Source organism: Lagopus leucura, unplaced genomic scaffold (assembly GCF_019238085.1).
Source record: "Lagopus leucura isolate 7727_CA_CO unplaced genomic scaffold, USGS_WTPT01 Super-Scaffold_100016, whole genome shotgun sequence".
In the NCBI taxonomy this organism is placed as follows: Eukaryota; Metazoa; Chordata; class Aves; order Galliformes; family Phasianidae; genus Lagopus; species Lagopus leucura.
Genome location: NW_024962270.1, coordinates 6,097,064 through 6,113,493, shown reverse-complemented (window position 1 = coordinate 6,113,493; position 16,430 = coordinate 6,097,064). Strand labels below are relative to the sequence as shown.

The 16,430-nt window shown below is 36.7% G+C and overlaps 1 protein-coding gene across 2 annotated transcripts in view; it reads left to right on the top strand.

Moving 5' to 3' along the window:
* Nucleotides 1-2,909: 2,909 nt before the first annotated feature.
* Nucleotides 2,910-16,430, top strand: part of KLHL4 (kelch like family member 4) — a 32,612-nt gene continuing 19,091 nt past the window's right edge. For both annotated transcript variants that reach the window (XM_042876473.1, XM_042876472.1), the window contains exon 1: nt 2,910-3,331. In XM_042876473.1, the coding sequence (XP_042732407.1) occupies nt 2,910-3,331 (422 nt within the window). The remainder of the gene's footprint in view (nt 3,332-16,430) is intronic.

Here is a 16,430-nt window from a genome sequence, read left to right as displayed (position 1 = left end):
TGCCAAAAAACCATCAAAATCAACAAAAAAAGAACCCAAAAAACCCACAGCCTTAAACATAACTTGTATGTCTCCAGGAAAATTTCAGGCTGTTATAAAGTTGTCATTAAAGCGAGAAAACATCTTACTCTGACTTCCGAAAACACAATGGTCTCTCTTCCCCAATGGCCAGCATTTCTGTTTTTCCATTCACTCCCTACAAATTCTTTAAAATCCCTGAAATTAGGGAGCGGCTTCTTTATTTGTCTGCATTCTCAGTAAGCTTAAATTGAAACCGCTTATTAAATGAACAATCAGGCCTTTATATACTTCTTAATATAACTATTAAGAAGTTGAACAAGTTTTCTTATTTCTATCCATTCCTGAAAAACTGAAAATGAAGTTTTTACAAACTGTGTTCCATTAACAACACTTACAGCCTGATATTCTAACACAGACATCCTTCTTTCATATTATTCTTACGTACATATTATTCAAGAATATAGTTTGTATTAGTGAAGAATTGTTACATAGAGTATTACTCAGTAGTGGATGGCACAGTTTGGAATGCTGAAGTGGCAGTCTTTGCACATGTGCAAATCACAGTGACAGAAATAACAGCGGCACCAGACCTGCTGAGACCCAGAGGCTCATGTCCAAGCACGAGCTGGCCCTCCTTCACTGAATGTTCATGTGTATGTTTAACTTCAGCAGCTCAGGCACACAAGTGAGTTCTGGCAGCTGCTGTGAGCAGTAACCCATAGCAGAGAAGTGGGGTCAGCACTGGAAGCATTTATGCCAAGGCTAGCAGGGGCCTCTATTTTAACTCTCACAAGTAGGAGTACATTATTTTTTCATATGAGAAAGGACTCTTATTAGCAACCAAATTTTGCTTGTTCTGTCCTCCACAAACACCTGCCCTCTTGCCAGAATTACAAGTACATTCTGATGTAATAGTTTAGTCTCAATATTTAGACTGTATATACGGAAAAAAGCTTTTTACAATATGGGTGGTGAAGCTCTGGAACAGATTGTCCAAAGAGATGGTGGGAGCCCTGTCTTGGAGACAAGCAAGGTCAGCCTGGACTAGGCTCTGAGCAATCTGATAGAGTTGCAGGTATCCCTGTTCACTGCAAAGGAGTTGGAGTAGGTGCTCTTTAAGAGTCCCCTCCAACACAATGATTCTATGATTCTGTATAGATGTATCAGATAGGTCTCTCAAACGTCCTCTCTTCTCAGCTTTTCCCTTCTTGCCTTTTATGGCCAACTTTTTCTCATAATTTCTTTTGTCTAAAGTCATTTCTTTCCCTCTATGCATCTAAATAGCATAACTTTCTCCAACTATTTTACAGTTTCTCTTTTGCCCTGGAATTTTTCCATCCACTTCATGAGACTGCATATCATTTGATATAATTTGCTTGAATCTCAGGAATAGGAGAGAAATTTTGCAGCCCAGCATAAGAGCTGATGTTTCTTAGTTCTATTATGTCAATTTGCTGATTCTTTACAAAACTCTACTTCACATTTCACTGTTTGCACTACATGCAGCCAGAAAAGAGAAGGCGGATTTCAGTGTTTGAAGGTTCAAAACCCCATCAGTGGAGTTTAGGAAATAGAAAAAACATCACAACAGAAGTCAAAAGGAGGTCTGAAAAAGAGATGTAAGATGTAATGGAGGGAGGTACCCTCCTTTAATTCTGAATCCTGTCTTACTGACTGCTTTACAATTTTTTGTTTCTGCATACTGCTTACAGATATATACATCATTAACAGCACACTGTGGAGAACATAACAACAACAAAAAAATCCTATTTATTTATTTATTTTGAATTGCAAAAACAGTGCACGTACATCATTTCAAAACACACAGATCCTGTGTGTTTTGAAATAACACAAGGCAGGGCAGTTCTCACAGCCCTGTCTCTTGATGAAAGGATGAGAATATGCCATCTAATAAATTTGCTGAAAACATGCTGCACTGTACATTATCAAAATAAAGATGTTTAAAAAAAAATAATCACACTCTTTTCATTGTCTGTGTGAAATTAAGAAGAGGATGACAAGAGGTGTTTACACAGGCACTTAGCCAGGAAGCTGTGTTTTCCACAGATACAGTCATTCAGGGACCACATCTCTGATTTTATGAGCTCCCTCTCTCTGTTCTCACACCCCTGCAATCATGACAAGAAATCTATCTATAGGTGAGAAAATACATAGCTCTGCACAGCATATTGAAATGCTACCTCTTTCCTTTAGGTAAGTGCTACCACACTGAGGCCATTTGTAGGAATTTTACACAGCAAGACAAACAAATGGAAACCTCTTAAGGAAACACATGAACTGCAGGATAGTTTCACAGTGAATCCTCACAAAAAATCTGTGCAAGGAGACTGTAAAAGAATTCTCCATAAATCTTCTGTGAAATGCAGCATTGCTGATTAGCAATGGAAAATGCCGTTAGATAGAAAGTCTTGTCACTTTATTTGTATGTGCTCTTCAGCATCTTAAGTTGCAGCTTAGGATCCCTCAGGATCATGTGAGGCTAGGTTATATATTAGGGAGCTGTGCTATAGTGCTGCGTGTAAGCCTAGCAGCTGGGTACTGTTATGGTTGCTGCTTTCCTGTGCTAAGCTGATTTACTTGTTTAAGGTCTGACCTCATCATCCTGTCAGTATGGATTCCCACCTATACAGTTAGCAGCAGCTTAGCATCGGCTCTAAGAGCTTGCAGTATATTAATCAGGAGAGAGAGCGAGCTACCGGTATTTGTTCTTTTGTTGTCTTTTCTTAAGAAGAGGAGTTGAAACACAAGAGATAACAAAGAATCCATTTCCTTTCTAGAAGAATAGGCTTTTGTCGCTTTTTTTTTCCTTTTTTTTTTTTTTTTTTTTTTTTTTTTTTTTTTTTTTTTTTTCTTTTTTTCCTGAAACAATGTCAGTATCTGGAAAGAAAGAGTTTGATGTGAAGCAGATCCTGAGGCTCCGCTGGAGGTGGTTTAGCCACCCCTCGCAGAGCTCCGCAGGCACCGGGGGCTGCCACCAGCAGGAAGGATATGAGCACAGAGGGACACCGGTGCAGAACAGGTTGAAGAACCACTCTCGGGACAGAAATGGGCTGAAGAAAAACAGCAGTCCTGTCCACCACAATATATTGGCGCCTGTGCCCGGTCCAACTCCAGCGCACCACCGATCGATTCAAACCTGGCACCAACAAAACCTCATAGAACAGCTTCGATCAAATGAAGATATTCCCAAAGCAAACACAGAGGAAAACTGCGTCAAGGAAGATTCAAGTAAAACCCCACAGGAGTTGCAGATGATCACAGAGGAAAATTCAGATGAATCTGCAGAGAGGTAGGAGTTTTAAAGTCTGCACTTCAAAAGCAGTACTTCTATCCAAGTTATTCCCTAAAACTGCCTTTGTTCTTAAGCAGAATTCTTTACTGCGTTAATCTCACTTTATGCATGTGCACACCCACACTCATACAAATAGAAATGCATTCACATTAAGAAGTGAAGGATTGTGAAATGTAGAGGTTTAATCTGTCATTTCAGAACCTCAAAAAAAAAAAAAAAAAAAATCCACCAGCTTGTCAAATTTTTCCTATTACAGTTTATGAGATGCTAATTCTTTGTCTTGACTTACTATGTGTAAAGACAATGAAGAAATGAGCCTTCTGAAATGCTGTCCTCATTCTGACTTTATCAATGGGTGCAACTTTGACAAATGAGAACTGCTGGAGATGCGCAGTCTGCGTGGTTGCCATCGGTTTGTCAAATTCCTCACTGCCTTTTATCAGTGCCTTCTTGACAAGTATAATTAACCTTGAACTAAGTGGAAAGGAAGCATCATTACTTGCTTTTTTGAAGGTTTCTTTAAAATAACATTACTTTCACAGCTTGTTTGGCACACTAAGGGACAAATATTTTGGACTAGATGATCTTGCAGGTCGTTTCCAACCTTGTGATTCTGTAATATTTTCTGTACGGTCAGGTTAAAAGATACTACAGCTATGCCCGCTTGAAGGTCTAAGAACAAAGAAAGAGCTATTTTTAAGATGTTTGAAGGGAGAAGAAAACAGGAGCTCAAGTTATTTGGTTAAACATGCCATTTAGATTGATGATGTTTTCAGAACTGATGTCAGCAGTAATAGCTCCTACAACAACAAATTTACTTCTCCTTTATCCCTACTTTGACTGAAATTATGCATTTACAATGCAATTATTTGTACCATTAGATAAGATTGCCATCAAGTCTTTGGGAATAATTTCAGATATTTATACTTTACTTAAATAGAAATCCATCTCAACTGAAGTTATAGTTTCTTTCAGTAAAGCAAAGCTGACAGTTTGTGTATTTTTAGGAATTGCTGTTTTTCAAGCTGTACATCTGGTATAGGGAACATTTGCAGACTGAACGGAAAAAAATGCCTTTCAAAATGTCATTCTGAAAACATGGATGCTATGTAAAATCATTACAAAATAAAATCAATGAGGTAGGATAGTTTCGTATGCTCAATCATGTACTGGTTTGTTGGTATAACTTATTTCAAATGACTTCATATTTCCGGGGGGGGGGGGGGGAGCAAACATAGGTGCATCTTAGAGAAAAAGTAATTTTAGTTTGAAAAATATAAAGAATGGTGAATAATCAAGATAAGTCTGTTGTCTGATGAAGAAAGGTAAAAAAAAAAAAAAACATAATTCAGTTTGGAAGGTACTGAGGCACTGTCTTCTAAAATGAGATGTGACATTTTCTCCACCCATGTAAAAACTTTATGCCAAGACTCATGAAATGTTGTTCCTTCATATTCATTCAAATTTTCGTTCTTCTGTTGAGTTGTCCAAATTTTCAGATTTTAGAAGAATTTTGGGAATGTGTGTCATAACCTATTTAGTCATGTGTGCTTTCTGTAAAGTTATCAGGAGAAGCATCTTATGCATGTTGTAGGATAAAGGAATCCTTAAACACTTTAAACGCTGACTTTATAAGACATTGTTTAGAAAGTCAATTGCCACTATGTGTTTCACTCTAATCAAAATTTTATTTCAAGGAATTAAAATATATTCTTAAAGATGCTATAACATAGCTCCAATTTCTTAAGTATGTATCAGAAGAAACTGCTGAGCAAATAATCGGTCTTTCTCTTTTTCTGTAGCATCCAACACATGGCACACAAGAATTAATATGCTAATCACTTGGTAGAAAATCAGGCATTTGGAAGTTCCCTTAACTGCATCTTCTTACACTCCTAAAGTCAACGAATAATGAACCATGTAATTATTGCCTCCATGTGCTCTTTTGCATTCATACCTGAGGATACTAAAAATGACTTCATACAAATTTTCCTTCTATTCTGTAAAAGGAATCTTATCTTCTGAGCATTGACCCTAATCCAATCATTTTACCTCTGCCTACAGAAGTTCCATTTTCAGCTGGACTCTAGAGAATGACAAGCTGAACATACTACTACTTGTCACTTGAACATTCAAAACAGTGGGAAAGGTTAGGAAATCAGGCCAACACTTAAACAGGATACGTGCACAATTTCTACTAGCAACTTAATTCCTTCTACCAAAAAAAGCTGAGGAAACATTAGAAGAATATTCCTTATTTCTTCAAAATAAATTGAGACATCTCTCTCCAGAAACCTCAGAACTTACTGACTTCACTATTTAGGCAGGATCTGTCAATTTGATGAAATACGGGTTGTTTACTGAGGAAAAAAGGTAAATAAAGTTCCAAAGAACTGTTCCATTTTGAATATTCTACCATGAATACACTTAATCCTGTTTTCTTCAACCTTTTTGGTGCTCCCGTACCCAAACAAAATAAGTAGCCCAAAACCTTTCTGACATACAGGCTCCTTCCTGAATACTAGCCCTTGACAAATGGCTGACAAAGAAAATGAGAATTTAAGGGATAAGAACTCATTATTTTTTCAGTAACGATACCCAATTAAGATGTGACCAACCAATAAATACTATGTGCATAACAGATAAATAAATTGCTTATTGACACAAGGTTAGGATAAACTTCCCAGTGTGCTTGGGGACTGTCTTCTTGCTAGAAGAACACACTTAAAAAGTATCAAACATATTCTGGAAGCATTTTAAATGGTGCTCCTTGACCTGCAAAAAGATCCTTATGAAGTTTGCACCTGTAGTTTTGGAGACAAACGGATTTTATGTGCCTAGACTGATTCTCTCCAACTGACTCCTTGAATGAGGACCTTCACACATGTGAAAAACAGAGAAACCAGTTAAAACTGAACAGATGCCAACTTCTTTTGTTTATTTGTACACTGTATTTTTTGCTATAAAATACTGTGGGATTACTGGGATAGTCATAAGGCTAAACTTGCAGAACATGGACATGCAAATAAAGAGTAAAAAACATCAAATATTTCAGGTTTGGCTTAAAGGAAGTAGGAACTTAAGTGAGCTCTGAAACAATGCGTGGTGGTAAATAAACTGTGAATTGCTTCTAGTTCATAAGGCATGGGCCTACTGTATACTTTATCTAGCCTGTTGCTAATTTCAGATTTCTTTTAACTATCTGGAACTTGACAAAGTTCAAGTTTTCCAGGGATATCAAAATTCCTTGAAGAAATCCTATTCCTTTCAAAGAAAATGGTCTGGAAGTGAACCGTAGAAAATCCCAAGATTTCACTGTTAGATTTTGTTTGATGATCGACAAAAACTTTATTCTCATGTGCAAGATATGGAAAAGCACTTGTGCAAAGAAACTAAAAAGGCATTCATACCTCCTAATAGGAAGAATCCATGATATTAAATTACCTTGATTACTTTGCTTGATTAATTCTGTACTCACAGACATGACTGTACTGATCTTACAGTGCAAGAAGCATACCTATTATTTATTTACATTATGCTATGTTGCCACATCAATTTATGCACACCTGCTGGAAGGTATGTTATGGTTCTGTAAGTATACTATTGAAGACCATGTAAGCTGGCAAAGTGTGTGGGTACCTCTATTCCTTCTTACCCAAAGCAGTGGGATTTCAATAATGAATATAGCATCCATTCAACACTTTTTTTAATGCACTTCTTGTAATTGTATGACTGAAAAACCTCACAAATCCACTTGGTTGACAAACTCCAGTTTTGGTAAAGATATATGCTTTCTAATTTCCCATATGAAACAAAATATACTTCTAATTAATTTTACTACACTCTTTTGATGTCATAATCCAAGCAGCTGATGCTGATGGGTGTACTCAGATACTCAGGAGGAGCACCTTCTTAACAGAGGCAATGCATTTTCTGTAGTTACTACTTGCTATCAATTATTTTGACAGTTCCTTTTGTGTAAGACATGAAAATTCATGTCATCTTTTTTTCATTGCCAACAATATGGAAATAACTAACAATTCCCCTTACTATCACTGACACGTACATACATACGTACACATATACACAAGATTATTTCACATACTATCAGAGATTTCCCTAAAATTCTTATTTCCATTAGCAGATAATAGCCTTGGCTCACAGTACAGTGAAATAAAAGCTACTTGAAATAAAAAATACCCTTTTATTTGTTGCAGTAGCCCAAAAGACATTCAACAGGACACATTATCATGGAATATCCCAAGTGGGAAAAGACCCACAAAGAGCACTGAGTTAAGCTCCTGGCCCCACAGGAATCTAAAAACTGATGTCTGAGAGCACTGTCCAAGAGCTCCTTGAGCTCTGCTAGCTTGGAGCCTGCCTGCTGCCCTCTGGTGCAGAACCTTCTCCTGACCCCTAACCTCCCCTGATGCAGCTCCATGTTGGTTCCCTTAGGTCCTGTTGCTGTCACCAGCAAGCAGAGCTCAGCGCTGCCCTGTGAGGATCTGTAGGCAGCCATGAGGCCTCCTCTCAGCCTCCTCTTCTCCAGGCTGAGCAGCTGCTGAGCTTGTGATTCATGTGAGCCCTGCACCAGGACATGTTCCCTAACCATCTGTACATTTTTGCAGTTCTTTGTCCCTAAATATAGTACTTCCAACAAATCATCTTATTTTTATCAGATAACATCTCCAGTAAAATATTACTTAATTCTGATCCTAAATAGAAGCTAAGAAAATATTTTTGTTTTATGGAGAATTTTGCAGTCTCTTTGATACTTTATATGTTGACTTATATGCAATATACGTTAAAAAGATGATTTTATGTCAGTCTGCTATGGACAGCCAAAATGCTTCATTACAACCTCAGGAAAAAGCAGAAAGTAACTGTCTGCTAAATATATTTGAAGCTTGGAACATTGGAAATGGATTATTTAAGATATTGTAGCCAATCTCCTCTCAGAAGTGATGGATATACAGTCTATGTGGCATTTCAATATTTTAATGCAGTGAAAGAAAGGTTTGCAGCCGGGGAAAGGGGATGGCATTTTTGGCAATAATGTTGGAAGAACAGCCCATTGGCAACAATGAGATGCTGCATCTGCTGGTGCCAAATATTACTTCAGTTTTACTTATGAACTGAGAAAAGACACAGACAATTAGTGGAGCTACAGTGAGTTTTGATAGTATTTTACTGTAACTCTCTCACAGCTGTTTGTAAAAATAGGTGAGAGTACTGAGAAAATTTTCTTGCGACATCTACTGTTCGCTAAAAGTAGAAAATCTGTGAAGTTCTAGTAAGTGGCATCTCATGCAAAACTGAAATCAAAAAGCAGAATTACCCTTTTCTTTGAAGTTGTTAAACTGCAAGGAAGGACAGGACTTTTCAGGCAACGTGAGAATGTAATGAACAGTGACTACTGGAGTCATTTGGACTAAACAAATGCTATTGCCTCATATAGGATCCCTCGGTACAGAAATGAGAATCAATGCCTCAAAAGCTTCTTCAGCAGATTTTATGCCTATTTTCTCCTTCTACTGCAACATCATTGGAGAAGCTTGACACACAGGCTTACACTTAACATGCATAGCTTTCAAAGATGAATTATTAGACAAGGGAAAAAATACCATTTAATAGTAATTTAAGAAACTATGACAATTCTATCAATTTCAAACCAATTTCTTTATGATTCAATTATCTTCTCATTTCTTCTCCATGCAGCCTGCTCTCAGCAAAGACAGCTGCTAAATTACTTCTTAAAGACTAATTACTGTTCTTAAAGTCTCTGCCTAATGTCTCCAAAAAAAGTTAAGGAGATGATTAAACACATGTGACCAATGCAGAGCATGTTCTACAGACATACTGAACATGTGCAACTGTGAAATCAATAGCATGTGAAATCAATTGTACGATTATTGAAGCATTGTTGGAAAAGGGGGAGTTTGCTTGATTTGAAAATTACAGACAGAAATGTAAAAGAAATGAACAGTTTATGTTCATAGTTCTAAGTAAACAACTCAGACACGCACAAAAAACATATCTGCAATACTGCCATAAGGAACATTACTAAATCTTTCACAGTTAAAGAAATAAAGAGATTTGATGCAGTAAATCAGCTAGAGTTAGCCCACTGCATACTAATTCATTCAGCTAGAAGAAAATAATGATACTATATTTTAAGAATAACTATATCAGGTGATATAATAAAGAATATGCCTTGTATATAATATCTGTAGGTATGCAAGATAAATAAATACAGAAATGCTGAAGTACAGATTTACAGAATGAGCTTAAAGGGAGTATAGGAACTAAACTCAAAAATCTGTAAATCAAAACTGTAAAAGTTTCTTCCTGTGTGTAATCAGGCCCCACATCAATGACTCTATGCTCAGACTCCACCACTCAGCTCCGACAAATCTCCCAATGCTCCTCCTCCCCCTTTCCCAAGGAAATGCTTAATAGTCAAAATTCAATTCAAAGCTAATTAAAATAGATAGAACAAGAACTCACAGCCAGGGTCTTTCCAACAATTCTGCTTATCCACTAATTACTACCATAAATCATCTTATATTTCATTCTAGAAACTGTTTTCATTTTATATGATGAATCAGGATAATTCACTAAAATTCTGTCTACTGCTCACGGGCAGAAAGATAACTAAAAGCATGTAGAGGAACTTGTAGATATTATATGCACGTGAAGTTAGAATATATGATACAGTATTTAAATGACTTTGCTTTAAAAACATTTTGTCAAGAAATAGGGCACAGATATAGAAGGATACCTTACTTAGAAATGAAACAGAACAAAATAGAACACTGTCAATTATTTTCTTCATTATTTTATCAGCTAAAACATACTTAGGCTAAATAAATGTTCATTGGAAAAGAACGAGTCCTCAATCTTTCTTTGGTTCTGCTAGGCATGTTTTGAAATTTGTTGGACAAGAATCTTTCCCAAGGACTAGCAATTGACTTAACCAAACACAAGCTCTCCAAGACTGCTTCTAACTTGTAAAAGATATGACCTCACGAGTAGCTGTGTTAGGAATTCAAAATCAACATCCACGGATTCTATCTCAGATTTGCTACGTGTTTCTTATATAAATGCAGGGAAACAATTTAGCCTCTTGGTATTACTGCTTGTTTATAATAAAGATAACCTTGGATACCTATTTTCTTATGAACACATTAAGAACTGATTAGTTTTTTCAAGCACCACAATTTGCCTAAAACCTGCTAGTAACATGCAAACTTTAAACATGTACATTATAACTGGTGCATTATACTATGTAATTCTCAAGATAATACCACATAACGTATATAGCTCCCATGATTATAATATCACAAAAGTCAGACTACTACTTGAACTAGAAGTTTTCTGTTGCAACCAGTGATAGTGACTACCAGCACAGTTATAACAGTGTTTTGAACAGCAAACACAAAAGGAATACATTTGACAAAGTGGAGAGCCGCTGTCACCATTTGCTATGCTTGAGTTTACCTCATTAATTAGAAGTCAAGAGGAAGGGAGGCACTCTTGCAAGACAAGCATTTTCAAAGCCTGTTCATTTTAATAGAAGTTGGGAAAATGAACCTTTTTGAACAGTGAAAACATACCTTGATTTAAATGGAAATCATAAGCAAACCACTAAGAAATCCTAGGAGCTGGAGAAAAGCTATTTTGAGCTATTACATATGGTTTGCGTTGCCAGGGAAACCTCTTCTACAGTGTTCATTTAGCACAGATGCCCAGGAAAGCTCTGCGTCTCCTTGTCACACCATTTCAGAACGTGAAGAAATAGAGAAGCACATAGACACACACGCAGACAAAAATATCTCAGTAATTTAATCTTAGTCACGTTCTGTGTTTTTGGTGGGAGTTAGTTTTTTTTTTTCAGTTCTTCCATGACCACTGTGTTAAAGAAAAAGCTTTGTAATTAGAAAACTCTGTTTCCAACAGGATGTTTGTTGAAATATTACCTTCAGTTGTGATCCATTTGAGTTCACATACAGATAGCAAGCTATGTAGGCAAAGGCTTTGCCTGTGCCATATACATAGGGAAAATACAAGGAGTAAGTCTGGTGATGGCATTTCTGACCCACCCTTCTGACCCCTGGACAGATTTGACTTGCCAAAACACATCATATAATCTGCTTTATTGCTGCAGCCGAGCAGGCTTTACTTCAACTGTGTTGGTCATGCTCCCTTTACCTCTTTAGACCTCAGTTAGGTGATAGCCTAGAAAGCAGTTGCAGTCTGCCATGACCAAGGACTCACCTGCCTCTCTGTTGAGCAGGCAGGAGAGCTCAGATCACTTCCACAAACACTTGTTCCAGGGTGTGTATTAACTACACAAATACAGCCCCAAACTAAGGCAGAGCACCTGGACAAACATCTAAAGTCCAGGCAAATGACTTTCTCCTCCTGACCAGGTGGTCAGATAGAGAGGTAACACAGGGAGTCAGCAATAAGAGAAATTTGCATGGTGGTTTAAAAGGAAAGAAGCAAAAATATAAATCCATAGCTACAGTGCTCCCTTCTGAGTTTTGAATCCTTGTTTTGCTATGGCCTGAGTTACTGTTCTTCTAGTGACCTAAAGCTTCTGTGTGACTGAAGTTTTGGGCTCTAAGTGACCTTGATACATGTCAGTCATTTATATAATCTTAATACCACCAAACTTGGTTTAGACTGGTTAGGAAAGAGGTAGAAATTGATTTTTGTTACAAAGTAATTTAATTAATGCAATAAAACCAGCAGTTATTTTAGACATCACACTACAGCTTTCTAAAGAAAATCCTCCAATTTGTCCAATATACCTAATAATTCTGTGCTGCTTCTCTGAGTCATAAACTGTAATTTAAAACATATGTAACACTGAACTAAGACTGCAAGAAGAGCTTTAAATCAACCATACCTACATATCAGTTAGCATAATACTTGTTATAAGCATTTAAAGATTGAAATGCTTGTTCTGAGTCAGAATTTTAACTCTCACAGAGGACATTACTGAAGATTACTTCCAGTCTATCTAGCTAGTTTACAGAAAACTACATGCAAAGACAGAAATTCCTTTCTATGTGATTACTTACAAAGAAACCCCACTATTCTACACTCAAGTACCATGGCTTAGGACGGGCTTTTGATCTCTCTCTCTGAGATGCCTGACCTAGTAAAATCATCTGGCAGCCAACTCAGTCTCTTGATAAACCTTGTCATAGTGGATTTATAGGTAACGTTAAGACAGGTTCCTGTGAAGTTACAGCCTTGAAATCATGAAGGAGCCAGACTGTTCAATCAGAACACAATGAAGCAGTGAGAAAAGCACAGAAAGGAACAAAGTTGTAAGTCAGCACTAATTTTTTTGTCCTCATTTGTTTTTTCATTCACTTAAGGATGGCAGACTCATCTATAAAACAAATTTAGTTTGGCTTGGTGCTACACTATGCCAATAAAGTTGCTCAGTATGAAGCTCCCATGAGATGCCATAGATGTGCCAGATGTGCCTCTGACTTCCTCTCCAGAGGAATTCAATATGCATCTCAATTACTGGTTAGCTGTTTAAATTAATGCTTCCTTACACTGTTCACTTAGAGTTACAGTGAATTCAAAACTGAGTTGAGCACATAAGCAGGCCTTCTCCTCCGCATGGTCTCTCATCAGAAGTCTCTCTGAAACATGCTTAATGAAGTAAGAATCACGGAACTAATTAGTTTCATCTGGCAGTAATCATGGTTGGGTTTAAGCAAAATTTGTTGACCTTAGTTTGTTTCTGTTTTCTGTCCTCTAACTAAAAATGCCAAATCCAGCATCTAGTCACTATTTTTCATTTTGCACATTTTGACAACTTGAGATAATGTCTTTTTTGTTCGTTAGGGAGATGCTATTAAATTACCTAAACATATTATCACCAGCTACATGAAAGTTGAGCAAGGAGTAAGCAACTTCACCGAATTTCTCCTTCAAAGAGTTTTAATTTTCACCAATATCATCTTATAACATAAATACTGAGTTAGAAATCATGTTATCGCAGCGATGATTTCAGAATTCTTATTGGAGTCTTCGAGTGTGCATTGATTAAGGCAACAGAACATTCCACATAATTTATATTTTTTCTTACATGCTAAATTTTTATGAGCAACGACTTTCTTATCTGCCTTAGGAAAAACACAATAACTAAAATATTTTGTTTAAAATCAGAACAAAGGTGAGATTTTATATGGCAATATATATACTATATATATACTTGTATATTTTTTACTGAAACATTTCACTCAGTTGTTATTCTCCGTTACACAATGGAAATGAACAGTGTTAGTTCTTTTGGAGGATCGCTCTGAATGATGATTTGAGATAGCACTAATTTAAATGATTTGTCTGAGACACTTCATCATTAAATACAGATAGATTTCTATTATAATAAAACACTCAGGGATATACATCTAGTGCTCTCTCCAGACTGATTAGATATTAGCAGAGTCCCAATTTTTATGAGTTCATCTCATGCCACTATAAAATTTATAGTAAAATTTCATATTCAGATTATTCTGAATCAGGAGGAAAGCCATTATTCAATTTGAAAATCCCTACTGCATTGCAAATGTTAACACTAACACATCACTGTGATAAAAGTCTCTATTTACACTGTATGGCCACCAAGAATCTGAAGAAATAGCTGCTGAACTTTGCTCCTACAGTCCTTTCAGTGATTTGAACAATGTGCACTGGATCACTAGAAACTCCCCCATTCAGCCTACGAGTATTGCACACAGGGCTGTGGCACTCTCAGGGGGCTGCACTGCTGCAGTGTGCCATTGGGAAGGCAGCCTGGGGCCTGAAGTGTAAATCCTCATCATAAAGGCCTGCAAAGTGCTGAGGTGTTTTCCAGTGGAATTATCCCACCAAAAGCATGCTTCCTATTCACAGGATAATTTAAATAACTTAGTCTCAATTAATTTCATTATGAATCATAAAGTTATCTTAATGTCAACTGGAAAAGGTGGTAAGTTTCTGTTCAAAATTGCAAAAAGAAATTATTAAGGATATGCTGTTTTTCAGATATCCAAGTTCTAAAGGAATTGTCAGTGTGAACTTTCAAAGGAAGTTGGCAATCTCTCTATTCACCTCAGTAACTGTACATTTTGGTTGTTTACTTCTTCCTTTGCTACAGTTATTTTGTTATTCCATTGCATGTTAATGTTCCATTCGCTTTAAGATCATAATTTTTGATCCACAACGTTTTGCACAATATTTAGATGTTATATTTACCAGCAACATCTAAGAAAGGAGACAACTACAGTAGAACTATTAGGAAAGATTGAATATTAAGGTAGAGGTTAGGACAACTACTGACTGCATGTTGTCAGCAAGCAATTAGTACAAGTGCATCAACTTTATTTTATGCTATGTTCAAAAATGGCTTTCTAACAGAAATATTTTTCTTCATATCTCAACCAAGTGATGTAGGGGCCCTACGATTTGGCATAAGGAGATAGCATCTCTCAACCTCCAGCTCCACGGCACCTCCCAACAGCGGGTCAAAGCTCAAGCAGCTGCATGGGGGAGAGTCTGCCTATGTGGGGGCTGACTGTAGCTTTCTTGAATAAGCACAATCAGAAGGAGAAAAAAAAAACGATGAATTGCACTGTAAATATTGCTGTACAAACGAACTGATGAAGTTGCAGTTTTGTCTGACACTTGTCACTGCTAAAGCACATCCAATAAACCTCAGAGTTGAACTCACACGGATGTTCTCAGCTGTGATAAAGGCCTAAGATGCCTAATGTCTCCTAGCAATGCCTCTAACTGCCACCTAGTTTGCTGTTATGGATGGGGTGAACTAGAGCTCAAAATAATAACCTGTAAGTAACAGTAATGACTGAACTGATGGTTGAACTGGACTTCACAAGTATTAGAAGAAAAACATAGGTGCTTTCAACAAATATCCAACACAAGAGTGGTCACTACAAAAATATAAATAGCCTCATCAAGAACAACAAATCAAAATATGCATTTCATTATCTGGTTTTCATGCAATATTATGCTTCTAAGCTTCCTAATCATTAAGGGCTTTTCTTTTTGTTTTTTTGGCCACAGGCACAATTAATGAGGCACTTTAAGATCACACTGAGTTTAAACAGGACATGGCAATTAAATGGCATTTATGTTTTATCATGTTATAATTAAATAAAGATGAAAAGTGAATTTATCATCTATAAACTGATTAATGAAGTGTGCTGTGTTGATTAATGAAGAGTACTTTATGAAGACAGAAATTGATTTTAATATAATTCAGCAATTTAAAGAATAGTAGAGAATAGGCCTGGAACGAACCACAAAACTTGTCACTTCCATTCCCCTAACCAAAGGAAAGATTAAATTTTCCCTCCACATCATCACCTCCAAGTAAGAGCTTTTTTGGGATACATTACAATCTAGCTGTTACCTTATGTCTTCTTATCCTGTAGTTTGTTCAGGTAATTACTCACATGCAAGTATGAGCAGGTCTTTGAAAAGTACAAATTTGCCCAAAAGTCAAAAAAGTTGGGGGAAAGATAGCACTTTCTATTTAAGTTCTGTTCCCCAAATTTGTCAATTTGCTATTAGTTAACGATGTGATGATTATACCCTATTTCTATTGTATACCTGTCTGTAATGAAAATACGGAGCAGCATCAGATGCAGAATTCAACTGCAGTTCATTGAGAACATCTTCTGGCATGGAAAAATTTTAAGTACCTATACAAGCTGTTGCTAACTATTTATTACACTTAAGACACGCCATCCTAGCTTGATTTTGAAAACGTCATGTGAAATACTGTCAGAAGTCATCCAAAAGCCAAGATGACTTTTGACATCTAATTCTTTTCTCCCAGTAAGCTTTGTTATCTTGTCATAAAATAAAAAAAAAATTGCTATGACATGATTTGTTCTGAACTGCCATGCTGGCTGGAATTTATCTCCTTGTTGTCATTTAGATAATTAATATTGTTTGATTACTTTTTCAGGTTTTCAATTTAGAAGGTCTGCTCAAATATTTTGTGTTCCTTTCCCTTTCCCTTTCCCTTTCCCTTTCCCTTTCCCTTTCCCTTTCCCTTTCC